Source organism: Mytilus trossulus, chromosome 3, assembly GCF_036588685.1.
Source record: "Mytilus trossulus isolate FHL-02 chromosome 3, PNRI_Mtr1.1.1.hap1, whole genome shotgun sequence".
NCBI lineage: Eukaryota > Metazoa > Mollusca > Bivalvia > Mytilida > Mytilidae > Mytilus > Mytilus trossulus.
Genome location: NC_086375.1, coordinates 81,938,052 through 81,965,962, shown reverse-complemented (window position 1 = coordinate 81,965,962; position 27,911 = coordinate 81,938,052). Strand labels below are relative to the sequence as shown.

General features: G+C 30.9%; 1 protein-coding gene across 2 annotated transcripts in view; it reads right to left on the bottom strand.

Annotated features, from left to right (window-relative positions):
* The window catches only part of LOC134712613 (transcription factor Dp-2-like), a 30,679-nt gene extending 3,014 nt beyond the window's left edge, over nt 1–27,665 (bottom strand). The window contains exons 1-11 of one of the 2 annotated variants that reach the window (XM_063574339.1): nt 27,247–27,665; nt 25,732–25,856; nt 10,288–10,351; nt 7,562–7,620; nt 7,022–7,164; nt 6,337–6,502; nt 5,690–5,833; nt 5,056–5,124; nt 4,626–4,774; nt 1,531–1,697; nt 555–642 (exon numbers count right to left, since the gene is read on the bottom strand). In XM_063574339.1, the coding sequence (XP_063430409.1) occupies nt 555–642; nt 1,531–1,697; nt 4,626–4,774; nt 5,056–5,124; nt 5,690–5,833; nt 6,337–6,502; nt 7,022–7,164; nt 7,562–7,620; nt 10,288–10,351; nt 25,732–25,856; nt 27,247–27,292 (1,220 nt within the window). In that variant the 5' untranslated portion in view covers nt 27,293–27,665. Of the gene's footprint in view, nt 1–554; nt 643–1,530; nt 1,698–4,625; nt 4,775–5,055; nt 5,125–5,689; nt 5,834–6,336; nt 6,503–7,021; nt 7,165–7,561; nt 7,621–10,287; nt 10,352–13,320; nt 13,454–25,731; nt 25,857–27,246 lie in introns of those variants that run through there. The other variant, XM_063574340.1, reaches the window with a different exon arrangement.
* Between the last annotated feature and the right edge of the window lie 246 nt (nt 27,666–27,911).

Genomic DNA, 27,911 nt, shown 5'->3' with positions numbered 1-27,911 from the left:
CATATTGAATTTTCTATACAATACTCATTTCACAACTTTCTTAAATTCATTTTCTCTCCCTACATGTTTATCAGATGATTGAAAATTCGTGACTATTTTTTTGTGTTTTAATTTCATAGAAATGATAAAAGTGGAAAGCTTTTCAGTGTGTATTTGAGGATTTGAGACCTACATTATCCCTTCTGCTTTATAGATGATGATGCTGGAGTGGTGAAACATCCAATGGCAACTGATACTATTGCAAGAAAATGTGTTAATTTCCCACAAATATAAACCCTGCTTTGTACCTAAGCTGGTTATTATAGTGCTAGTTCACAAGTTTCCAGCAAGACACTTCCCATTCTCAAACTCTGAGCTGACTTGTCTTTGTTCTTACTCTTTTAAATGCTGTCTGCTTAGTGGCAAACCTAAACATATCATTTTTTTTACTTTAGTTTTAGTTTTTAATCAAACCAACAACCTCCTACATACAGGTATTCATTTGCAACAACAACTGAAACATAAGCATATACTTTAACCACTGTACTAAACTAATTTCATAATTATTCTGTTACCTAGAACTTTGTGGTACCGGTGACATTCCAGTAGACATTGGTCGAATGCCACTTTGACCTGCATTAGCCATTCCACTATTGGCTAAATCTGTAAATATGAATAAAATAGTTCTATGATTATTATTTTCAAATAGAAAACATCATGTTTAGGTCATATTTATCAGACAAACATCAGCACTGCTTAGACAAGATCAAAATATTTTTTGTGTAAATATTATTTAATTGAGAGTTAAATATCACAAGCTTATATAATTATTTTTGGATACTCCTTTGGTACTTTTTTTTTTATGACAATTGTAAATCTACAGTAGCTATTTGTCTAAAGAACTTGAAAAAATTAGGTGTAATCTTTACAGGTTAAAACTATATTATTCAAAGTTGATCTAGGATGTATGACCTTTATCTTTTAATTTCTGTGTCATTTGGTCTCTTGTGGAGTGTTGTCAGATTTACAATCATGCCACATCTTCTTTTTTTTATATTGACAGCTATTTTGTGATTCTTTTGAATTTACAATTAGTTCAGCTTTTCCAAACTTTGTAGGCCAATTATTTCAATCAACAACATTCAATAAGTAGTGTTGTGAGGATTTCATTTATTATCCTAGTTTAAATGCTAATGGACATGCATTTTAAGAATTTTCAGTTAATAAATTTGTGTAATTTTTAAAGAAACTGTACTTCCAACTATCTCAGGCAAAGTTGACCTTGTGTGTCATGTCAAGTAAGCATCATTTTGGTTTTGGGATTCCCACTTTGGGGTCTAAATTCTCCTTTCAAATATCAAATCAGAAAAGGACTTGGAAGGGACTGAATCCGTATATTTTTCTGTGTCATTTGGTCTCTTGTGGATAGTTGTCTCCTTGGCAATCACACCACATCTATTTTATACAACCTCAATTTATTGAATAATGATGGTAAATTCAGATTTGACTATAGCCCTTTTTTCATTTACACCTTTCCAGCAACTGACTTACCTAACACATATGGTGATAAAGACTTTGGAATCATTTTGATAGCTTTAGTTAAATCTTGTTGTGAACACTGGCCTTTCTCTAATCCTAAAGCCATACCCATTCTTTTTAACACTTCTATGTCATCATGTATCTCAAAAGTATTGTCAAAATTAAATAAATATTCATATCTGAAATGAAAATGGAATGAAAGTTATTAAATTACACATGCAAATATTCATCTTTCTAATCTTAAAATGTAATATTCATTTTTCTAATCTTAAAATGTAATATTCATCTTTCTAATCTTTTAAAATGTAGTAAATATCATATCTACAGCAAGATATAACTGTAGCAATATAAACAAAAGCTGCTGAATGACGCCTCCCAGTGCGGGAATTTCTCGCTACATTGAAAACCTGTTGGTGACCTTCGGCTGTTGTTTTTGCTATGGTCGGGTTGTTGTCTCTTTGCCACACCAGCTGAAAGATGCCTCTGGGTGTGGGAATTTCTCGCTACATTGAAGACCCGTTGGTGACCTTCTGCTGTTGTTTTTTCTATGGTCAGGTTGTTGTCTCTTTGCCACACCAGCTGAAAGATGCCTCTGGGTGTGGGAATTTCTCGCTACATTGAAGACCCGTTGGTGACCTTCTGCTGTTGTTTTTTCTATGGTCAGGTTGTTGTCTCTTTTGACACATTCCCCATTTCCATTCTTAATTTATTATTGATGGATATTGAGGAACAGACTTACCATATTTTGAATATGAAAAGTGTTGGTCAGTAACAAATACCTTGCTAGACAGAAATGTGTATAAAGTTTTAGTCATGACTAAATATTTCAACCAGATGCTTCGCAGGGCGTAGCTTTATACGACCGCAGAGGTTGAACCCTGAACGGTTGGGGCAAGTATGGACACAACATTCAAGCTGGATTCAGCTCTAAATTTGGATTGTGATTAAATAGTTGACACAGCATAGGTTTCTGACACAGAATGAATGTGATCTAATGAACTTAAAATTTTTGTTTTCTCTTAGAGCAATTCACTATGCTGTTCAATATTAATCCTCTCAAAAAAATGTTTGAAGAAATTTTCTTTTTATTTATGAAATTTCAAATAAGAAAAATTGAACCCAATTTTTTAATCACATCCCCCTTTCCCTTATTCCAAAACTAATCTCAACTAAAATATTCTAATGGAGTTTGCAACAATAACTACTCATTTAAATACATCATAAAATATTAAGATGCAAAAAAACTGCTTGTTATCACTGAATGGTAAAGATTATTTAAATTTATCAGTTGGTAGTAAAAAGTGAATATACATTGTATATTGTATATAACAAAGATTTAAGTTGATTCTGGACAAAGAAAGATAACTCCAATTAAAAAAAAAATCTTGCAATAAGATATTTCTTGCTTACTATTTTGGACAAAGAAAGATAACTCTAATTAAAAAAAAATTTGCTATTTCACAATATTGTGAAATTAGATATTTCTTGCAATTGCACAATACTGTGCAATTGAAAAGACTTGCTATTCCACAATACTTAATATGATAATTTTAGATCCTGATTTGGACCAACTTGAAAACTGGGCCCATAATCAAAAATATAAGTACATGTTTAGATTCAGCATATCAAAGAGGCCCAAGAATTTAATTTTTGTTAAAATCAAACTTAGTTTAATTTTGGACTCTTTGGACCTTAATGTAGGCCAATTTGAAAACGGGACCAAAAATGAAGAATCTACATACACAGTTAGATTTGGCATATCAAAGAACCCCATTTATTCAATTTTTGATGAAATCAAAAAAGTTTAATTTTGGACCCTGATTTGGGCCAACTTGAAAACTGGGCCAATAATAAAAAATCTAAGTTCATTTTTAGATTCAGCATATCAAAGAACCCCAAGGATTCAATTTTTGTTAAAATCAAACTATGTTTAATTTTGGACCCTTTGGACCTTAATGTAGACCAATTTGAAAACGGGACCAAAAGTTAAGAATCTACATACACAGTTAGATTCGGCATATCAAAGAACCCCAATTATTCAATTTTGATGAAATCAAACAAAGTTTAATTTTGGACCCTTTGGGCCCCTTTTTACTAAACTGTTGGGACCAAAACTCCCAAAATCAATACCAACTTTCCTTTTATGGTCATTAACCTTGTGTTTAAATTTCATAGATTTCTATTTACTTATACTAAAGTTATGGTGCGAAAACCAAGAAAAATGCTTATTTGGTCCCTTTTTGGCCCCTGATTCCTAAACTGTTGGGACCTAAACTCCCAAAATCAATACCAATCTTCCTTTTGTGGTCATAAACATTATGTTTAAATTTCATTGATTTCTATTTACTTAAACTAAAGTTATTGTGCGAAAACCCAGAATAATGCTTATTTGGGCCCTTTTTTGGCCCCTAATTCCTAAACTGTTGAAACCAAAACTCCCAAAATCAATCCCAACCTTCCTTTTGTGGTTATCAACCTTGTGTCAAAATTTCATAGATTTCTATTAACTTAAACTAAAGTTATAGTGCGAAAACCAAGAAAATGCTTATTTGGGCCCTTTTTGGCCCCTTATTCCTACAATGTTGGGACCAAAACTCCCAAAATCAATACCAACCTTCCTTTTATGGTCATAAACCTTGTGTTAAAATTTCATAGATTTCTATTCACTTTTACTAAAGTTAGAGTGCGAAAACTAAAAGTATTCGGAGGACGACGACGACGACGCCAACGTGATAGCAATATACGACGAAATTTTTTTCAAAATTTGCGGTCGTATAAAAATGTTACAATGTCTCTTCTTTTTGACATGAATCTTTAAAATTCAAATCAATAACCATATTTTTATGAGGGTATTTCTATTTCAAGAATTAGGAAGCAACCAAGCAAGATGATAATATGTGAAGTTATTTATGAAAATTCAATGTGTGAAGACATGAGACATAGCAAGTTAACTTCTAAGGTTCTAATACAGTGGGTAACAGTCAACTAATATGGACATTCAATACTTTCACTATTATATATACTTCATGGTACTGGTATTTATATAGACCATTTAATCACTACTTACAATGAAGAACCTGTATTTATGAGATAGTGATATGACTTACTTGTCATTTGATATAGAACAATCAATAACTGTTTTCTTGCTGGTATTAACAATAATAAAAGGCAGTTGTATAGCTGAGTTTGCTGCTGGAGGTCCCTGACTTTGTTCCATTTCTCTGTTCCTCTGCACCAAATTCTTAAAAGCTATTTGCTAAAATAAAATAGTCAAAGCATCAGTAACAAATACATGCAATCACATCTTTACATTTTTTTACCATTGAGGTACGAATCCTAGATTATTTTGCTGCAATTGTCTAGTGATATCTAAGATCAATAAAGAGTTATACAATACTCTTTAGAAATGTTTCCACAACTTTATAATAAAGATATCAACTTTATTATTTTCTGGTTATAAAATTTGAAGAAGAATAAACTGTAATAGAATTGATACCTTCAATAAGATTTCTATAATTATAAGAGGAAACACCTTACCTGTAGTATAAGTTCTTGTAATTGCTGAGTTTTATGTTTGATTCGTTCTATTTTCTTTTGTTTTTCTGACTGTAAAAAATATTAAAATTCAACAATCTGTTAAATAAATCAGATAAATAAATGGAAAATAGGTCCATGGGACACAGATGATGCATTCACTGGCATGTATTTTTATAAAGGGTTATATTTCAAAACCTTTAAATGTAATGTCAGTCAAATTCCAACTTGATCTGAGTTTTATGGTAATAAGCATAGTGTACAAGTTTCGTTACTTTTGGTTGAGTCAAACTGAAGTGGGAATAGAACTGAAAAATTCTGCAATTTTTCCTTTTGTCAAAGGGCACAACTCTAGAACAGTTAAAGTAACCCCCACAAAATTCAAACCAGATCTGTGTTATGTGGTAATAAGCGTTGTATATAAGTTTCAGAACATTTTTGTTTAGCTCTAAAGTTAAAGAACAGAAACCAATTTTGGGACTATTCTTTATCAACCATTTAATTTTATAATTTATCTCAATTTCATTCATAGAAGATTAATATTTTAATATTCAATCAAATTTCTATAAAAGTAAAATATATTGTAAATTGAATGCTACAATCAAACAAATATTAACAAATAAAATCAATATTTTACCTCTAAATTTTGGCACTCTTGGGCAGAATTTGTAGGTAATCCTATCCATCGTATCTCTTTTTTCTCTTTGGATATAATATTCATTGCCATTAACACATTTAATGCATCGTAAACTCTACGCCGAATATTCTTCTGATCATACGCCTGTAAAAGAAGAGACAATTAAAGATTTCATTCATATTTACTTTTTTGTAGATCTTGTGTTGATCTTTTGTTGTTAAAATTTCAGTCCTATGAAATTCATTATTGTGTTAAAATTCAATGTTATAACAAATTATCACTTAAGGTCAATAACTCTTCTGATGAGTAGACAAAGATCCAGTCATACTTATTTACCAATCATTTTTTTGCTATGAACAGTATCTCTTCATTTAGTGTAGTTTCTGCCAAAAAAAATCAAACAAAATTGACTTGGTGACCACTTTGCAATCTTATTTTGCAGATCCTTTTTGCCAGTTTGGTCATGATGACTTATTTGCAGATCTTGTACCATCCTATTGATGTTTTCTGATTTTCAAACAAAAAAGATTTTTTTTAAAATTGGATCAATAGAGAATCCGTTCCAAAAGTTTTTCAATGCTAATGTTTTCAACATGTTCAATGTTACACAAAATTTTGACATTAAACTGTATAGTTAAATGTTCTACCTGATCAGAGGGTGATGTTAGATTTCTAGGATCACTAAATTCTGCCACAAGTTCATCGGCCACTTCATTGTATGTAGTTACACCCTTCCTTTGGACTTTTTCACAAACTTTCATAGAAAAATGTCTTAATCCTTTGCCACCTTTTTCTCCCTTCTTTCCTCTTTTCCTGAATGAGTAAATAAAGAACAGTGGTGAAACATTGCTGATCATCTGATGTCATATTAAACTAGAGAATGGTAAAAGTGATGCCACCAAAAATTCTAACTAGAGCTGTGTTTTGTAGTAATATGCATTGTGTATTGTGACAAAGGTTGAGGCAACATCTAATGAGAGAAAGAAAGACACTTTTGAGAAGTATGCACAGATGGGCAAGGGAACTCAATGTTAACTTCTGTGACTTCTAAGTAATCATAGCTATTTTGCCTCAAGTCCACATGATGAGAGTCACTCCCTTTAAACATTGGGAATAATGAAGATAAAAACAGTATTGCAGGATTCAAAAGCAAAATCATTGAAGTGATGTGATGTGATTAATAAGCAATTCACACTAAAGTCTCTTCTCCGTTTTAGAAAGATAAGTCATTTTACCTGGATTCTGGAGAAGTGCAAGTTTGTAGGAGAGAATTACTTACAAAGTGATTCTACTGATATTAATAATGCCAATTTTTCTAATATTAATACAAACCCATCAGAGAAGTCTGGTTCTATTGTGATTTCAGCAGCTCTTTTTCTGTTTATCCATGCAGCTTCTCCAATATGTCCTGGAGTGTGAGGACTAGCTGCTATTATCTGAGGGGAACTCATCAGGGGTCGCTGTTGTTGAATTATCTATGTAAAACAGAAAATAAATGTAATGATTAAAAATGTTCATGATAAATTGATGCCATTTTGTTGTAGGTTAGACTTAATTGTTTAAAAAAAAGTAATCCCTGACCATATGAAAACATTTATTGCAAAAACTAAGAGTTATATGCTCTCTAAAAGTCTTATCCAACATATCCTTTTTACAGAAACAGTTAAAATGTCCTGCGTTTAATCATGATAATCAAGATTTTAACTGTTCTTGCAGAACCTTTAGCTAATTTTCATTAGATTAAGTATTGACTTGTATTTGTGATGAATATTTGCCTTGAGATGTAAAGCTAATAATAATAATCAATAAATCAAGTGAATTTAATTTTATTGTAAGGGTTTCTTCTGATTTCTCAAAAAAGAACTTCTTTACCTTATAGGGTGACATCTTTGCTGGTGAACTACTAACAGGTATAGCTATCAACTGTACAGCTGGAAAATAAACAGTAAATATTTTAAAAATTATTTACCAATATCACATAAATATATATATATAATATTCAACTATCCATGGCTTTTAAAACACTAAATCCCGGGGATGTGTTTTAATTGATTAAAGTCTGTGATGCATGATTTTTCGTTATTGGTTGTTTTTTTTAATTTATACTAGCTGTTAGTATCATTTTCTATGTTCTGTGAACAGTGAAATGGGACCAAAACTATAATTTGGCATTACAACAGTGATCGGGAAGGACGTGCGCCCTGCACCAATAGCGCATATTCACCAGAAATGGCGCATAGAGTGACAAATGTAAGCGCCCACGTGGCGCACGATATTTTTCACATCGTTTCGAAACGTTTAGTTATCGTCAAATAGATTTCCGATTGTGTTCCGTGCCGCCATGTGTGTGTACACAACTGTATAATGTTCCTCCAATTATAGGAGCACCTATATATTTTCAGGACGTCTCGGACATTTTCCTATGGTAATAGAACCATGCGGTTTAACTGATAACCCAAAAAACGTAATTAACCATCATTCATGATATAATTTTTTATAAACAACTTTACATATGTGAAATTTGGCTATTACAGACGATATTTAACTCTAATAATAATCTCTTAATTTAGTTCAGCATGCTATAATTTCGATTGAAAACCCCTGAAGCCTTTTTATGAATATAGTTTTTGTCTCCATAAAAGGCGCTTAACTGTCCTTGTCATTTTTTGGTCTTAGGCTCGTTTTGACATTTTGTAAACATGACTTCAGCGAATTATTGTTTTGTTCTATCAATTAATGGTACTCTCTTCTGTTATTCTTGTCATCGTGATGAAGGAATAATAATAATACAAGAAGTGCAGAGGACGTTCCTGAAATGTCCTCTATTACGGAACGTCTGGAATGAGTATGGTATCGCCGAAGACCCAAATTTAATGTTTAAAAAAACATTAACATGAACAAGCCAAGGCAACAGTAACAGTTAAAACATTGTAAATAAAGGTTATCTTTAATATTGTCCGTTTTGGAAGAAGTTATTGTATATTCATTGAAATTACAGAATCACAGGAACAATATCCATGATATTATTCAAAATCATAAAGGTAAGTACCAACACCTCTTTTCCAAAACATAAAAAAATAATGATACTTTTTATGTTTTTACCGAAGTCAATTCAAATGGCCCACTCATTTGACAGCATGGCCCATTATTTTTTAAAATGGCCCATTGAATTTATTTTTGAGGGGCCCTGGGCCCATAGTGAAAAAAACCTTCCAGATCACTGTTACAATCAGAAAGATCATATCATAGGGAAAATGCGTACTAAGTTTCAAGTTCATTGGACTTCATCAAAAACTACCTTGACCAAAAACTTTAACCTGAAGTTGGACAGATGAACGAAACATATGAACCCACAGACTAGAAAACATAATGCCCCGGCCCCCAGTACTATCTTAGGTGGGGCATAAAAAGCACCACACAAATGGTCCAATTCACTTAAGGTGACTTTTAATCAATATGAACTTAATAATATAATGGTCTAAAATCTGCTAAACATGGCCCTTACTAAACTGACTCTTTTAAATTCAAATTTTGAGTCTGGAAGGGTCACCAACAACAGTTCTAAATGTCAATAACTCAACTGATGCTATCTTTGATCCATGAACAGACACATGTGTTAAAACTTAATGTCCCAACATGATTTAAGTTGGGCATTTAAAGTCTTGCAATATAGAGAATAAGGTACCAACTTTATTCAAAAGCAGAGATCAGAACAAAACAGATTTTAAGACATTAATTTTTATCATGTAAAACTTTCACTGAACTCTTGTTTTTATGAATTATTTCCACAGTTGAACATAATTAAAACAGACTATTATTACAGAAGAATAATGAGACACCTGTTTTGTTTGCTTTCTATTCCCCTTTCAACATGCTCAATGTGATACCATTGGAAACAAATTATCAAGACACTAGACAGCTTGTATATACACGGATTTTTCCACATTCATTTTTAAAATCATGTTTTATTTATTTATTTATGTATTATATCAATTTTCCTTTCACTTCCAAGTCAATTAATATTCATTTTCACTATCAAAATTCAAATAAGACCATGGTGCATTTCATCCTAATTTAAAAGCATTCATGCAAAGTATTTCAGATTCTTTCAAGTTGACAAAAAAAATATTTATTTAAACCACATTAATATTTAATAAAGCAACCTGTTTAATACAATATCAAATAAAAAATGACATATTTTTCTTCACAATAAGATTTTTGTATGACATGTATGAAGAATCCATTAGTTTGTCAGAACTACTTGTAAACTTTTAGCAGTACTTATATATATGCTATTACTGTAACGAGAGTCAGAGTGCACACACTGAAATGTTTCACCTGCTTTATGGTCATTGATTTTATGTTGAATGTCTTAAAGATATATATGGTCTAAATAAAAACATCACAGAAACTCAGGTCAGATAAATGCTGTCAAACAGACATAAACACCTTACAATTGTTTTTATACACAAATATAATTGACCCCAACGGTATTACCTAACATCTATTCGCTCTAACATTAACTTTTATTTTTCATCTTTATTACAGTCTATTTTTTCGAATATAATATAAAGTTATTAATATTTAAATAAACTCACTATTCTGTCTTGCATGTTGATCTCTAAAACCAGTCAGATCACCATTTGCATCCAACAAACCAACCTGAAAAGACATAAGTTAGGATTAAAACAGAGAAAAGATGTGCAGGGCTGTCTTGACTGCAATTGATATTGACCGTGTTCAAATCATTTCAGCAGACAAGACATTAAACAAATATATATAACACTTTCATTCCAGTGATTAAATCTATCCATTTAACTAGTTATTAACCAGGTAAAGACTGGGTTTTATAGTAATGTTCTACCAAAATTTCAAATAACCAGTTTTGCTGGTTATAATTGCTAGCTTGTTTTTTTGTTGTTGCATTTTTTACAACTTTTTAAAATTTTGCTTTTATTTTTCTGGATTCTGCAAATCCAAAAATAAAACAAGTATCATATATCGTTAGATTCCCAAAACTACTCTCCTTGGAAAGTCTTGCTACTTAGTTATATACAAAAATTTGGGGGGGACAAGATTTTACACTTAAGTCAGGAAGGTTTACTTTACTTAGCAGAAAAAGTTAATCCATTTTGGCATGATATCCTGGTAAATTTTTCCAAGTTAAAAAATAAGCTTAAAGCTGAAAACAATACTGAAATTTTGACCCAGTCCATATGGCTGAATCCAAACATCAAAATAGATGGCAAGATGATTTTGAGGTTCAAATATGTTGAAAATAGTATATTCTTCATTAATGATCTTATGTCAGATAAAAATACATTATTCTCATATGATGAATTTAAAAAAAAGTATGATATCAATACTAACTTTGTAGAATTTTATAGTATTTTAAGTGCGATTCCAAAGAGATGGAAAAGTATGATAGAAGGTAGTTCAAAACTGGAAATTATTGAAAATAAATTAATAGATAAAGTTAAAAAGGAACCAAAATGTTGTAAATTTTTCTATACATTATTTTTGGAGGATAATAAAGTGTTATCTTTATCTTCCCGTGAAAAATGGGATAGAGATTTAGATATGCAGATTGAGGATTGGAATGCTATTTATTCCATGCCCTTCATCATAACCAGAAACTCTTTTCTGCAAAACTTCCAATTTAAGATTGTTCATAGGATTCTACCATGTAATTCATTTTTATTGAAATGTAAATTAAAAGAAACTGAACTTTGTACTTTTTGTTCAGAAATTAAAGAAAATATTTTTCACATTTTTTGGGAATGTAATGTATCACAAAACTTCTGGCTATCCGTTATAGATTGGATTAAAAATTATGGCATTCTCCTGCCTTTCAGTGCAAAAGAAGTCATTTTAGGTGTGTCTGAGGATTTTGTCAACAGTAAAATAGTTAACAATATTTTGTTGTATTTCAAATATTATATATACAAATTTAGATGTAAGAACATATTACCCACAAAATGTGGTGGGGTAGAATATTTAAAATATTGGATTAATATAGAAAAATACTCTGTATGTTTCTTAACCCCTGTACAAAAAGTAAAAATGGATCAGAAGTGGCATTTGTTAGAAGCAGCTTTTATTTAATTTATTTGATTAATTAACAAAATCTTTTTGTAATATTTATATCTATATCTTATTATATCCATATGACTTAATTGATTTATCAAGTATTACTTTATTTTTAAAAATGTGTATCAATACTGTAGTATGTAATTTCACATGTTTCATCATCAAAAATAAAATAATTACAAAAAAAAAGTATCATATATCGTTTACATCATATGTTATGACATACAATATGCAGTGTTTTTCTAAATTTTCATCACAAACCTAAGTATTTGTCAAATGCAAATTTGTTTTCTTTAAAATTTCTACCCAAAACAAGCTTGTTTGCCTCATTCCCCATTTCAATTCTCAATTTTATATTGTACTCCTACAGCTCACTACACAGAAAATATTGATACAGCTTCAGATCAAAGAAAGGGCCGTTCAATTCTTTTTTGCATAGGCAATTCTTAATTCAGAATTTATATTTTGAGTCTTGAACAATTCAATTTTGTGCCAGGACAAATATAACCATTTTTGGTCTAAATACACACTTTAATTTATGACATTTTCTGTCCACTAACATATCTACACAAGAGGAGTCCTCACAGACTTGGATGTTACATAACATTAAGTGATTAATCCTTGTTTAATAATTTCCCTATCCAACACACCATATGAACAGGATGTCACTTATCTTTAGCTTTAAACTGAATATAATTGTTTCAACATTTAATGCATATAATGTGAAGGAGGAGTGGTGAAATGGAAAAAATGAATTTTTATTTGTAGGAAATTCCAATTGCAGAGGAAAGCAAACACAAACTGCTAATCAAGTTAATACTTATTGCATAACAATTCTTTATATAATATTCCCTTTAACTTCCAGTGACTTAAATTAAACCCCAACAAATGTATTTGCATTGAATATATGTCCACTTTCTTTTTAAACTTCTATCTGTGTCAACATCAATACATCAAACGGTTCACAATATTAACCCCTCATTATGTATGTTTAAATTTGGTCCAATAGGTTAAGATGATGTTATGATGACCATAAAAGTTAACAAAAGCTGAGAGATTGGGTCAGGTAGCTAACACTTATAATAGTTATAATAATATTATCTTCTGAACTCTGTACAACAGGCTAGACAACTACATTGTACAAATCATTCAGTGTTTTTCCCCCCAAGGAAAAAAAGTTGTGTACACGGTGTGGTAGAACATATATCTTCAAATTTAACACAAAAACATGCATAAAAAAGCATTGTCTTTTGAAAATCAATGATATTAACCACAAAAATGTAGATCATTCAAACTCATATTACAATCATTATGGTAATCATTATGTAATTGGTGTACAATCAATTTCTTTATAAACCTCAATATTTATTAGAGATAATTAGGTCAATGTTATCAGATAGCTACTTGCTTAATCCTTTGTCCAAGTCTTTGTAAATAAAGGATTTTCGCTTCACTAAACATTGTGATTGACATAAAAAGTAATAAAAAACAGTTATCTTGCATTTAAACTGAGGGAAAAAATTTAAATAACAAATATTTACCATTTTAAATGTTTGTTTCTGATTTTCATGTATATCTTTGTGGTGTACAACGGTATGTGGCTCTGTCAGTTGTGTATAGGAATGAGCAGATGTACAAGTAATGACCTCAATATAACTGTTCTACTGACAAGGTGTGCACACAGTGGGAGTGAACCAAGAACATGAGGATATTATTATTAAATGAACATTAATTTTACTGCATGTCAAGGTCAAAACTAACTTCCACATTGTCATTCAATATTGCTAAATGATCAAATGCCTTTTGATGTTTTTGTTTCTCATTAAATTGCTTTCTCTTCTTTTTTAAACAGTATTTGAATATCTTATTCTTATTACCTATTCAATCATTGTCAATCTTGTGAATGCTATAGTATTAAATTGATCTGAATTTTATAAAATATATTTTTTATAAATCTTTCATAAATATAAAATATTCCTCATTTTGAGAAAGGTAAAGACAACAAGGTGAACTATTAAACTTAAACTTGTTTATAATACCATAATGATTAAAGGGGTTTATATTAAATCTGATGTAACCAATAGCATGTTAGGACTTCAGGGCAGGTGTAGCAGGCAGATGTCTGGAAAGATTTCTCTATCAAAATGTAAAGTCTATTTCTAAATTCCAATACAGAGTCTTATAACATCCATAATAAGAATATGTAATTTAAATTATTCATTCATACAATCTGAAAGTTGTTCATTTCTCCAAATTCATGTAATAATGGGGTTTCACTACAACATGTTGTCTTTCAACCTGAAAATTTGGTCATAACTTTCATTAATTATAAAGTGTCCTTTGAGGGAATGAAGTAAACTTTTTATCTTTTGCAATTGCTACTATCAATGTTAAAGTGTAATGTTGATTGTAAAACCTAAGTCCTTTAATCAGCTAAATTCAGATTTTTCTTCTAATAACAAGAATGTGTCCAAAGTACATGGATGCCCCACTTGCACTATCATTTTCTATGTTCAGTGGACCATGAAATTCGGGTAAAAACTCTAATTTGACATTTAAATTAGAAAGATCATGTCATAGGGAACATGTGTACTAAGTTTCAAGTTGATTGGACTTCAACAATAACTACCTTGACCAAAAACTTTAACCTGAAGCGGGACAAACAAACAGTCGCACAGACAAGAAAACCTAATGCCCCTCTACTTTGTAGGTGGGGCATAAAAATCAGTTTTCATCATCTTGAAAATATATTTCTGTCCAAGTTTTGGATTTCTGGATTTGTACCAAACTTGAACAAGTTTGATTATGATCAAAAGCTACAAGGAAATTTCCTGTTTTTGGGTACATTTGTATGTTACTTATTAATGGACTTAGTTTTTCTTCCAGTTAACATTAGATACAGTCTGCAGTTAAAAGATTTTAAAATAAATTGCTTCCCAGAGCGCAGCTGAATACCACCACAGAGGTCCAATCCTGAACCCTAAACAGTTGGGCCAAAAAAAGACAATATTTGAGCTTGATACAGGTTTGAATTTGGATTGAAATTAAATATTTGACAAAAAGTAGGTTTCTGACACAGAGTAACTGTAGTCAAAGGCCTTAGAATTGGTTATATGATTGGAATTTATATTAAATCATTTGCTATTGTGCATAACACCACACTGTTGTTAATTAACGTCCTCCAAATTTATTCAGCGGAACCCTTACAAATTCTTTTAACACATGTACAGTTTCTAGCAAAAGTAAGTGAGACACTGGGTTAGCGGAACCCTTACAAATTCTTTTAATAGTTTCTAGCAAAAATATGCCAGACTGGGTTAGCGGAACCCTTACTTTTTTTTAATACAGTTTCTAGCAAAAGAAAGCGAGACGACTGGGTTAGCGGAACCCTTACTTTTTTTTAATACAGTTTCTAGCAAAAGAAAGCGAGACACTGGGTTCAGTGGAACCTTACAAATTCTTTTAATACAGTTTCTCTCTATCTTCCTAAGTTTTTGCACAAAAAGTAATCAAATTGTCATTTAAGAACAATCATTCTTTATTTCAGCAAAATTTGTCTTACTTGTAGATCTGGTCTTTGAGATCATTTTTGCTTTATAAAGCATCTTAGTACAAATGTATCTATCTTTAAACTTTTCAAGCTTAAGGTAACAGGCAAAAATGCCAAAAACTGGTTAAAATCTCGAAGCAAGAACTCCAGAAATGTGCTGATCATTTTTGCTTTTTAAAGTGTTTATCGAAATATAATCTATTTATAACAATTTTTCACCATCAGTCCAACTAGATATCATTGAGATGGGAGCCATCTCTGTGGGCCCCGCTGTCAATAACGTGGGGTAAATAAGTTGTATGGATAATCTGATATGAAGCATTATTTGAAGTTATTACATAGTCTCATGTGTGATTTTATTCTAAGATTTTAAGTTAAAACTGATAAATATTCTCAACTTACTTTCATAGTATAATAGTGATATGACTGCATGATGTGAACTCATTGTTGACTACTCTAAGGTGACTTCTGGATATATGGATTGATGTTTGAACAATATGTTTAAAGGTGCTGCCCAATTGATATTTGTCACATATTTTTAGAATTATGCCTTCATTATATTATGACCCACCAAATATAAAGTATGAAATATTAACGGTTCTCAAGAGATAGAGCGGACACTATTTGTTAAGAACAACGAACGGATCGACAGACTGACCTTTGACCTAGGATGCATACATTATGACACATTCTCTGGTGTTGGTTAATATATATGTTAATTTGAAAATGTTTGTCAGGTATAACGTATGAAATAATAACAGCTGTCCTCTCAAAATATAGTGTGGATCAAATTTGTTAAATTTTGTGGAATCAAGATGGCCGCTGAGCTGATAACACTGTGAAAAGTCAGCTCCCAATTTTTGCAATATTTTCAGCAGTTTAAATGTCTGAAATGGATTAATTTTATGGCCAAGAGGAAGTTTTTGAAGTGATGCATCCATTGATATGCTTTTTGTGTGATATATTTCAAGAAAATAGGAAATATTAGACATTTTCAAGAATTTCATTGTGTAAACTTGAATGATTGGATTTAACAACAATAGACTTATATAATTATATTGTGTGCAATATGCCTGGAGGTAGTAACCCTTCAAATAGACTTTCAAGTCAATCAGCAGATAAACAGAAACAGGTAAAAACTGTTCAGTCTTTATTAACAGCTAAGAAAGATAAAGATATTAGTAAACAACCTACAAAGAGAACTCGCTCAGATGTGTCAACAGATTCTAATGCAAGTATGGATTTATCAGGGATAATTAATTTTCAAAAAGACCTAGATGAAATCAAGTTTAGCCTCAGGGATGTTACAACAAAAGATGATCTAAATGAAGTAACAAAAGACCTTGTCAAAACAGCTGACCTTGAGAATATGGTTACTGGTATTGTAAAAAAACTTTTTAGTAAATTTGAATCCACTTTAGATAAAAAGATGAATGAGAGATTGAATAAAATCCAAACAGATATGCAGGAAAAGGTGGAGGCCTTATCAATTGAAAATGAACATTTGAGAAGGAAGATAGATCAAAATGAAGCCAAAACAATGTCAATTAAAAAAGAACTGTCTGAAACAACAGAAATTGCTAAAGTAACAAATATAAGCAGTAACTACAATGAGCAATACTCCAGAAAGAATAACATAAAGGTATATAATTTCCCCTGGAAAGAGCAGCAAGATCTTCGTCAAGATTTTATACAATTGGTAAAGTCGGACTTAAATATAACACTGCATGACCGAGATATTGTAGCCATCCATCGTTTACCTGCACAACGAGAACCACGACCATTAATCGTAAGGTGTTTTAATACTGACGTAAAGAGGAGTATAATGAGAAAAAGAAAAGAACTAAGAAACAAAGTAAAATTTGTAGATGATGTTACCACCAGAAATATGGCTCTTATAAAAAGACTTGAAGATAGTGGAAGGTTTGATCAGGTGTGGTATTTCAACTGTGGCATTTATGGCAGAACTGATAGTGGTCTCCAAATGAAATATGGGTTATATGATGACATCAACAGAAGACTGAGAGAAGGGAAGTAACTCTGACTTTTTGGAGGTTAAAAAATATACATATACTTTGTTGATTTAGACTACTCAATACTGAAAGAAGGGAGATAATTCTAGCTACCTTTAAAAAAAAAAAACAATTATTACTTAAAGTTTGTATATTATTTGGTTATGGCTCTGATCTGATTATATATAATGTCAAACAAAATAAGATTTATTAAGATAGTTGAGTGAATATTTAACTAAATAGAGAAAAATATTGCAAAAATTGAAACTGCATCATTACGTTGTATGCAGAAAACAGGAAAAATGACTGTTGTCTTGATACTGTTTATAATTTTTTATCTCATAGTTTCCTCACTTTTTCAAATTATTTTTTTTTCTTTTTTGTTTTTTTTGTTCAAACAAGATGTATTTTCAGTACAAATAACCCATCTGATGAATATTGCTTTTAATTTACTGTATTCTTTTTGGACTTCACATTTTTTTCTACTCATAATTGAATGGGTTCATTGAAGATATTATCAGTTAACTGTCAAGGTCTAGGTGACATTGAAAAGAGAAGAGATGTATTTAATTTCCTTAAGTCTAAAAAATGCAACATCTATTGTATTCAAGATACACATTTCACAAATGAAAGTGAAATGAATATTAAGACCATGTGGGGCTATGAGTGTTATTTTTCATCTTTCTCCTCAAACTCTAGAGGAGTTGCTGTAATGTTTAATAATAATTTTGAATTTAGAGTATTAAAGGAGAAGAAAGATGTAAATGGTAATTATCTAGCATTAGATATTGTTATAGACAAGGAGAGAGTAACACTTCTATCATTATATGGTCCTAATGCAGATAATCCTAATTTTTACCATCTTATTATGTGTATTATAGAAGATTTTGGAAATGAAAACTTTATAATATGTGGTGATTTTAATCTTGTATTGTATCCTCATATAGACTATTGCAACTATTTACATATTAATAACCCTAGTGCTCGAGATAAAATTTTAGAAATCATAGACCAATGGAACCTTATAGATCCTTTTAGGGAACTTTTCCCAGACTTGCATAGATATACATGGAGAAAAAAGAAGCCCTTTAAACAGGCTAGGCTGGATTTTTTTCTTTTTACAGATAATATGTTAACAAATTTACTAAATTGTAAAATTGAACCTTGCTATCGCTCAGATCATTCTTTTGTAATTTTAGAGCTACAATTTAACCCATTTATAAGAGGTAAAGGACTGTGGAAATTCAATAATTCCTTATTATATGATCAAGAATATGTAAATACTGTTAAAGATAAAATAATTGATGTCAAGAAACAATATTGTGCACATGTTTATGATTTGGAACATATTGATGAAATTTATGATGAAAATTTACAACTTACTATAAACAAGCAATTATTTCTTGAGACTTTATTGATGGAAATCAGAGGAAAGACTATTTCATATGCAAGTTATAAGAAAAAAGAAAAGGATAAAAAGGTTCTTGATTTACAAAGAGAAATTGATTTATTAGAAGCAAATTTTAAGGAAGAATTAATAAATCAATTAAAAGATAAAAAACAAGAACTGGAGGATATAAGGAAAGAAAAGATGAAGGGTAAATTAATACGTTCAAGGGTAAAATGGATTGAGGAAGGAGAAAAGCCAACTAAATATTTTTGTGGTCTTGAATCCAAAAATTTTACTAGTAAAATTATACCAAAAGTCGAAACAGAAGATGGAAGGATTATAACAAAGCAAAATGATATTTTAAAAGAAACAAAAGTATTTTATGAAACACTTTACAAAAATAGGGATTGTAGTTTAAATGGCTGTAAATTTGAACAGTTAGAAAATGATTTAAAAAATTTAGATTTTGAAAAATTGACAGAGGATGAAAAAAATAATTTAGAAGGGGAGATAACTATAGCTGAGGCAGGTTTAACATTACATAAAATGAAAAATAATAAATCTCCTGGATCAGATGGTTTTTCGACTGAGTTTTTTAAATTTTTTTGGAAAGATTTAAAATATTTTATTGTAGAATCTCTAAATTATGGATTTCATATTGGATCATTATCAGTCACTCAAAAACAAGGTATTATCACATGTTTGCCAAAGGATAACAAGCCACGCCATTTTCTGAAGAACTGGCGCCCCATTTCATTATTAAATACAGTTTATAAAATTGGGTCAGGGGTGATCGCAAATAGATTTAAAAAAGTTTTAGATAAACTTATTAATTTAGATCAAACTGGCTTTATAAGTGGGCGTTATATGGGAGATAATATCCGACTTATATATGATATTTTGCAGTATACTGAAGAAAAAGATATACCTGGTTTATTACTGTTGATAGACTTTGAAAAAGCGTTTGATACAGTATCCTGGGATTTTCTTTTAGCAGTTCTGACTTTTTTCAACTTTGGGAATTCCATAATCAACTGGATAAAAGTACTTTACAATAATATTAGCTCTGCAGTCATTCAGGGTGGAAATTTATCAGAGTTCTTTGGTATTGGACGAGGCTGTAGACAGGGGGACCCATTATCACCGTACCTTTTCATATTATGTGCAGAGATTTTGGCAATAAAAGTTAGAGGTAATACGAAAATACAGGGTATAGAAATTTCTCAAGTTGAACATAAACTATCTCAGTTTGCAGATGACACTTCACTGATTTTAGATGGAAGTGAAGAATCTATGGAAGAAGCTTTATTAGAGCTAGATTGGTATGCGAAACTTTCTGGACTAAGGATAAATTTTTCAAAAACTCAAGTAGTATGGATTGGAAGTAAAAAATACAGTAGAGAAATGTTATGCCAGAACAGAGATTTATCATGGGGGTCAACTTCTTTTAGGCTGTTAGGGATAAATTTTGATATTGATCTTGATAAAATTTTAAACTTAAATTATACTGATAGGTATCTTCAGATAAAAAAATTGATAAATACATGGTCTAAAAGAAACTTAACAGTTATTGGTAAAATATCTGTGGTTAAAACTCTTATTCTTCCAATACTTAATCATCTCTTTTTAACATTACCAAATCCAAATGCTGAGATGATTAAGAAAATTAATGATGCTATTTATTATTTTTTATGGAACTCACCAGTTCATAGAGTTAAAAAAGAAGTGTTACACATGGATTATAAGAATGGTGGTTTAAAGATGATAAATATTCATCTATTTATGATAGCTTTAAAATGTACATGGATAAGAAAATTGTTTAGTTCTAACTGTAAATGGTTAAATATTTTATTTACAAATATAGATAAAGAAAAATTGTTTAAACTAGGAAATAGTTACACATCAAATAATATTTCAAATGTCAAAAACAAATTTTGGATTGATGTATTTAAAGCATGGCAATATTTTGTAGATAAAGATATAAATTCTACATGGGAATATTTTCTTGCTAGTCCATTATGGATGAATAAGAATATAAATATCAACAATAAAAATGTATTTTATAGAAGTTGGTATAATAAAGGTATTGTTTTTGTAAATGATGTGATTAGTAATAGTGGAAAGTTTCTCTCCTATGGGGAAATAAAAGACAAATTTGATATTTCTGGGAATATAATGATGTATAATAGTATCATTTCAGCATTAAATAAGACAAAGAAGCTGTATTCAAGGGGAGATAATAAGCTCACAGAACCTTTTATTCCCTCTTTTGTTCAAACCATTTTAAAAAGAAAAAAGGGAACTAAAGATATATATTGGATGTTAATACCTAAAGTGGTTCCTAATGGGGAGAAAAAGTGGAATGAAATTTTGGAACTTAATGAATTGGAATGGAGAGAAATTTTCAAACTTCCTTTTGCAGTTACTAATAACACAAAATTACAATGGTTACAGTTTAGAGTAAATCATAGAATATTAGCTACAAACAAATTTTTGTGTAAAATTAATGTCATAAATAGTCAGCTATGTAATTTTTGTAAGGAAGAAATAGAAACTATAGAACATGTTCTATGGAATTGTGAAAATGTCCAGAATTTATTAGAAGAAATAGATATATGGTTTTTATCTAATGGTATAAGTATTTCATTCACCAAAAAGAATTTTTTGTTTGGTGATGTCTCACATGTATACAAGGGTGAAATTTCAAACCTGATTTTTCTGTGTCTTAAACAATATATTTATAATACAAGATATTTCCAGAAAGTTTTATCAATTCATGCTGTGAAGAAAGTACTAAAAGATCTATATAATTTAGAGAAGTGTATAGCAGTAAGAAATAATAAACTTGAGAGTTTTAATAAATTGTGGATTCAATTTACTCATTTGTTCGATTGTAATTAAAGTCCTATTATAATTCATATGTGAAAAACATGATAGAATGTCAATTTTTGAATTATCAAAAAAAAGTTACATCAAAAATATTCATCAGAACATTATATTTATTTTAATTTTATTTTTTCTCTGTATTAATTTTTTCTTTTTTTCTTATTTTCAATTTTGATTAATTTATCTAACTTTACCTCAAGTTTTCCATTCTTAAAAAAACCTGTAAAAACTTGAATATCTGTATGTTTGTTAAAATTATTATTTTAATATGATAAATACATGTATTTGTAGTCCTTATTTTTGAACTTTTATTATGTTATTTTTTTTTATTGCAAATGAAAAATGTGGTATTATATTGTAACTACAGCTGATATATTTTGTTGTAAAATGAACTAACAAATACTAACACATATATATTTACATGATCTATTACTAACATTAACGAGGCCGGGATAAGGTACCGGTATTCGATGTTTTCATTACTAACAAATGTACAGATTTCAATAAAAAATGAAAATTTAAAAAAAAAAAAAATTTGTTAGCAATGGACAGACCAACAGACAGACAGACCTTTGACCTAGGAAGTTGTACATACATCATGACACACCCTCTGGTGTTGGTTAAAATGGATGTCAAGAATAATATTTGAAATCATAACGGTTCTCAAGATATAAGAGCGGACACGATCTTCACCACAGGACACGGGGTTGTCAACTGAAACCAAAGTTTTTTTGACTTTGACCTTTGACCTAAGAAGTTGTACAAACATCACGACACGTTCTCTGGTGGTGGTTTAAGTGGATGTCAAGTATAAACTTTGAAATCATAAAGGTTATCTAGATATGGAGCGGACACGATCTTCACCACAGGACACAGGGTTGTCAACTGAAACCAAAGTTTTTGACCTTGACCTTTGACCTAGGAAGTTGTACATACATCATGACACACCCTCTGGTGTTGGTTAATAAACATATTAAGTATTGAGTATAAAATCATAACGGTTATCTAGATATGGAGCGGACACGGGGTTGTCAACTGAAACCAAAGTTTTTGACCTTGACCTTTGATCTAGGAAGTTGTACATACATCATGACACACCCTCTGGTGTTGGTTAAAATGGATGTCAAGTATAAACTTTGTAATCATAACGGTTCTCAAGATATAGAGCAGACACGATCTTCACCACAGGACACAGGGTTGTCAACTGAAACCAAAGTTTTTGACCTTGACCTTTGACCTAGGAAGTTATTCATACATCATGACACGCCCTCTGGTGGTGGTTAATAAACATGTAAAGTATAAAGTATGAAATCATAATGGTTCTCTAGATATGGAGCGGACACAAAGTGTTACGGACGGACGCACAGGCTGATCACTATAGGGCGACCCGCCTAAAGGCGGGGCCCTAATTAAATGAATTGATTTTCATCTTTGCCTGCCCCCTATTTTTTTCCATTTTTAGAAATCAAAGTAACCGGATTTTGTTTTTTACTGTTAGCAGTAAAAATAGATGATTGCGTTTTATTCTGAATTTTCGTTTTTCTATCAAGTAATTTAACAAAGGTTCTGCTGCTCTATGCTGACAACATCTTCTGAGAATATAGATTGATTACAGAAAGGACATGAAGTATTACAGTTACCAGAAATACATATAGGAGGCACAATGGCAAATTTCAAGAAAATGGTCTGTCCTGTCGGTCAAAATGACTCTGGGAGCAGTATTTTGAAAGCTAGTGCCGGTCCTGATGACTGATGTAAAAATGGCCATTGCAGTGCCTTTTTTATTGTTAATTAATTGTACCGCAACTAATTCCAGTACATGTTGACATTGGTCACCAGATGTACAATGTACCCTGCTGCTTATTTTCGGTAGTAGCTTTTAGCAGGCCATGTGTTTATAATCAAAAACAAGTAGGGTACTGGTTTCCGATTATAAACAAACTGTACCAAAGTGGCATCCACACATGGCCTGCTAAATTTGTTCATGTAGCAATCCCACCCAAACAATCAGCGATTGAACTCTTCAATGGAGATAACATACTGTATACTGAGAAATTAATTCAGACAATGAATTAGATAGTGAAGATGACTTTAAATAAGAACAATCAGAAGAACAGAACTGTTTCTTTATTGTTAATTTGTCTGTGACTGTGAAAAATAAAACTAATAATAATAAAGTCATTTTTCGATAAAATTATTTCAGGATAAAATTGAAAGTTTTTCAGAAATTGCTAAAATTTTGTAGGACTGACAAATAATCTTGCTTTGAAGGTCCCATGAGTGATGGGTCAAAAACGTTTTGGCGAACTCTGCAATGGTGATACAAGGCTGAAGGCACATTCTGTATATATAATTCATCTAAACTTTTACCCTAGCATGCATATGAAACATAGTAGTGTTGTTCCGATGATTGGAATAAGTCGGAAATCAGTTGGTTGGGACTGGCGATGTTGATAATCGATTGGGATATTGTTCAATTGATTGTCGTTAAAGTTTCCGGACTTTGAGCTTGTCAACTTCCGGTCCGTTTACTGTTTGCATTTCATATGCGCAGTCAAACAATATGAACAAAAAATATCAGTCGATGACAGAAACAATGTCAAACATCCTATAATTAAAGAAATAACTAATTTCCTTCTTTATAACATGACAAAAAGCATTTGCAGATTGATAGAATGGTATTTAAGATTAATAACTTTGTATGAAATACTTTCTTTCAATACCGGTACTTGTTACTTGAGAGCGTACAAATAATTCTGATTTTAGACAAAATAATTCCGTTGCTTCATTAAAACGTGTTGCAAGTTGTCTTTTATTAATGTGTTATCCATTTGTAGCATCAAAAATGTCATATTCCTTTCCAGATTTCTTGCCAAACATCGTTTACTTTTGTAAATTTTCCAATATTTGTCCGCCATTTATATAAATATAAGAATCACGAATCGGATACAGTTCAACTATGTAAAAATTCCGCATTCTTGCAATTATAAGTTCAGACGCACGAATGACACAATTGAAAGAAAATAATGATTACAAAAGTAATAAAAGCGTTCTACACGAATTAACAGACATTGGCTTAATACCCATGTTTACTGTAAAATGCAAATGCATTGTTTTATTTTTTTATGTTAATTTTAAATTTCTAAAAGTTAAAAAAAACCTTTATATATCTTTTCCTAATTTGAAGCATTCAAATGTTCATACAGCTATGTTATTGAATTTTTTTTGTGAGTTTCACCATTGAAATTTTGAAATGTTAGTGCATGTCACTGTTGGTTATTAATGTTGTAATTATGAGATAAAATATGTTCAATATGAATCTTGATTCTTATTAATTCATTGTTTTAACTGCTAAATAGATAATTATCAAAGGTACCAGAATTATAATTTAGTAGTAAGTACTCCTGAATATGAAATGGAAACAAAAGATCAAATATGAATATATAAACTCTGCAATGATATGGATACACATTAGACAAGTACAATGAGACTAAATGCACGATTTCCTTTGAAAAAAGAGGGCAAGGTGTTATGATCCGATTATAACCGGTAGTCGGTTGGTTGCTGTCAACCAATTGTAATAGATAATCGGTTGGTAATTTCAACCGATTATCCAACACTAAAACATAGCAAACATGGCAAAAAAGTTTCAGAAATAAAAATTTATATTGTCTTGCTAACCATTTTTGCAATTTTAAAATTGATACAGCTCTGAATTGGGAATATATTGCAATTAAAAAGGTTTGACACAGCCTCAGGATAGGTTTCTGGACACCACATGAATCTGGTCCAAGAACATTATATTGGACGATTACATACATGTTTGTATAATGCCCAATATCCAAAATCTAAATATGGCAACTAATTTTTAAAGGAATTAATGTACATCTATTTTTGCTAAATTTATAGTATTTTGGGGTTACTACATGTAAAAAAAAAATGCCAAGAAGTAATATTGACTTTTATACATTAAAAAGAATAATAATATTCCATTATATAACTCCACAGAGCAGGACTAGAAGAAAGGGAGTTGTGCTAACTTACAAGTAGATACTGCACATACATCATGTCCATGTACATGGAATCTGGGTGTAAAATAATTGTAAATATTCACCTCTTTTGCCATTGGTTCTAGTCCAGAATCTTTGTAGAATTTGACAATATCATCTTTAATTTCCCCTCCACCACTGGCTCCTCGTGTTGGTGTGGTCTGAATTATTTTCATCGGACTTGATTGGGCTACAAAAATATATCAGCTGATCATTGAATAATAAGGAAAAAAAAACCAGATTCTTTTACATTTATTTGTGACCAGGCGTGCATTTATCAATATCACAAGGACCAAAACTCCTAAAAAGTTACAATCATCATGATCAATAACATCTAACTTGACCTCCATTTTGTCAACAGTAACAACATTTTAAAATTTGAAAAGCTTTTATTGAATGGTTCAGGAGTAAACACATTTACTGCCTTTTTATTTCCCCTATTTATGTGTTTTGGCGTTTTATTTCGTGTTTTCTCATATTGGGTTCGATTTGTGTGCTTCCCCTTATTTTTTCTGTGTTTCGTGTCTGTGCTCTTAATTTTCCGTGCATGTCTGCATCCGATTTAAAAGCAGAGTGTTATAAAACTTATTGAAATTTGTTTAATCTAAAAGTAATTGATGTGTGTGTCGTAATTACCATTCTACTTTTGCAATATGTATTGTATCAATCAATGAATAGATACAGGAAGATGTGGTGTGAGTGCCAATGAGACAACTCTCCATCCAAATAACAATTTAAAAATTAAACCATTATAGGTTAAAAGTATTGCCTTCAACACGGAGCCTTGGCTCACACCGAACAACAAGCTATAAAGGGACGTCCATCAAATTACTATGTATTATATATTTTTTCAAACTAAGATGTTAGTAGCAGACGCTAAATGTTGACTGCAAGGTCTCCATGTCCACTTTTAAAGGCTTCATGATCTCCAAGAAGGACTGAGTATAATATTCTAATTTAAGATTTCATTTCTCATTCTTTGTTTCTCCCCATTTCTATTTCACATGGTTCCGAGTTCATTACCCTTTTACCACCCTCATTTTCTTATTGACTTAAAATAATTAATCTGAATGTTACTCCAATATTACTTCAGTTCATTTGTCACAAAGCATGGAAACTTTTAATAAATTCTATATATCTATATTCAAATGTCACACAATCCTACGAAAGGTGATATATAGACTATTCATAATTTTACTATGGGGCCAAATTGACCTGTGAATGGTTCAGTTTAGGACCTTATACCGGCTGTATGCCTAGGATAAGCACTGGGAGTTTTAAATCATGTACTTGTGCGTTTAAAATTTTGATAATTCAATTATGATTTCCAAACCTGAACACATTTGACATACAGTACATGTACCCCCTTTTTTTTAACCCTTTTATTTACATTTGTGTACATCAGGATACATGCTGATTTACAAGATTAAAGCATTGTCCCTGTTCATGTTTAAAGAAATTAAAACAGAAAGAGTTATTATTATCAAGTTATACAGAATGACTTTCTTTGTATTGCCATAAACAAAAGAGCACGAGGAATAATTTTGTAACAAGGGGGGATAATTCGAGGGAAAATTTACCATCATCCATCCACAAACTGGCCAGTGTTGTATTGGAATTCGCCATTGTTCCGAATATCTAATGCAAAATATCCATCCCTGAATGTTTAAATATAATGTTTATGTCTTTCTTCAAGTAAAATATAGTCTCTTTAATCAATAATATCTCAATAAATCAAGGGTCTTGTATCTCCCAATGACAAAATGGCGTCCACAGAAACTTTTCGGTCCTTGGAATGTGCCGCAAAGTTAGAGAATTCTGCATGCATACGACTGCAAAGTTTCAAATATGTCATTTTGATGAATGGCGATAAAGTTGGAACATGCCAGTAAGCTATCAAAACTAATTCTGGTGAACATGCAAGGAATGTTTTGTGTATCGGATCTTTTCCTGAGAATCCGAGCTTGGCGGCGACAATGACCGAAATGATACGATTGGTCCACTGTACCACGTGAAATGCATACTGCGCTTGCGTTAAAAAAAGTTCGGGAATTTTTTGGATCCTACTGTCAAAGTGGTTGTTATTACCTTTGGACCTTTCTTAATTAACGAATTATTAAGTTTTCGGCATACAAAGATACTTCACTGAAGCTCAGTTTCGCGAATTTTAGTTGCAAATAAAAAAAATAATAATAACAGATTTTTTTTCTTCAAATTTATTCTGTATTTAGATCTTTATAGTTCT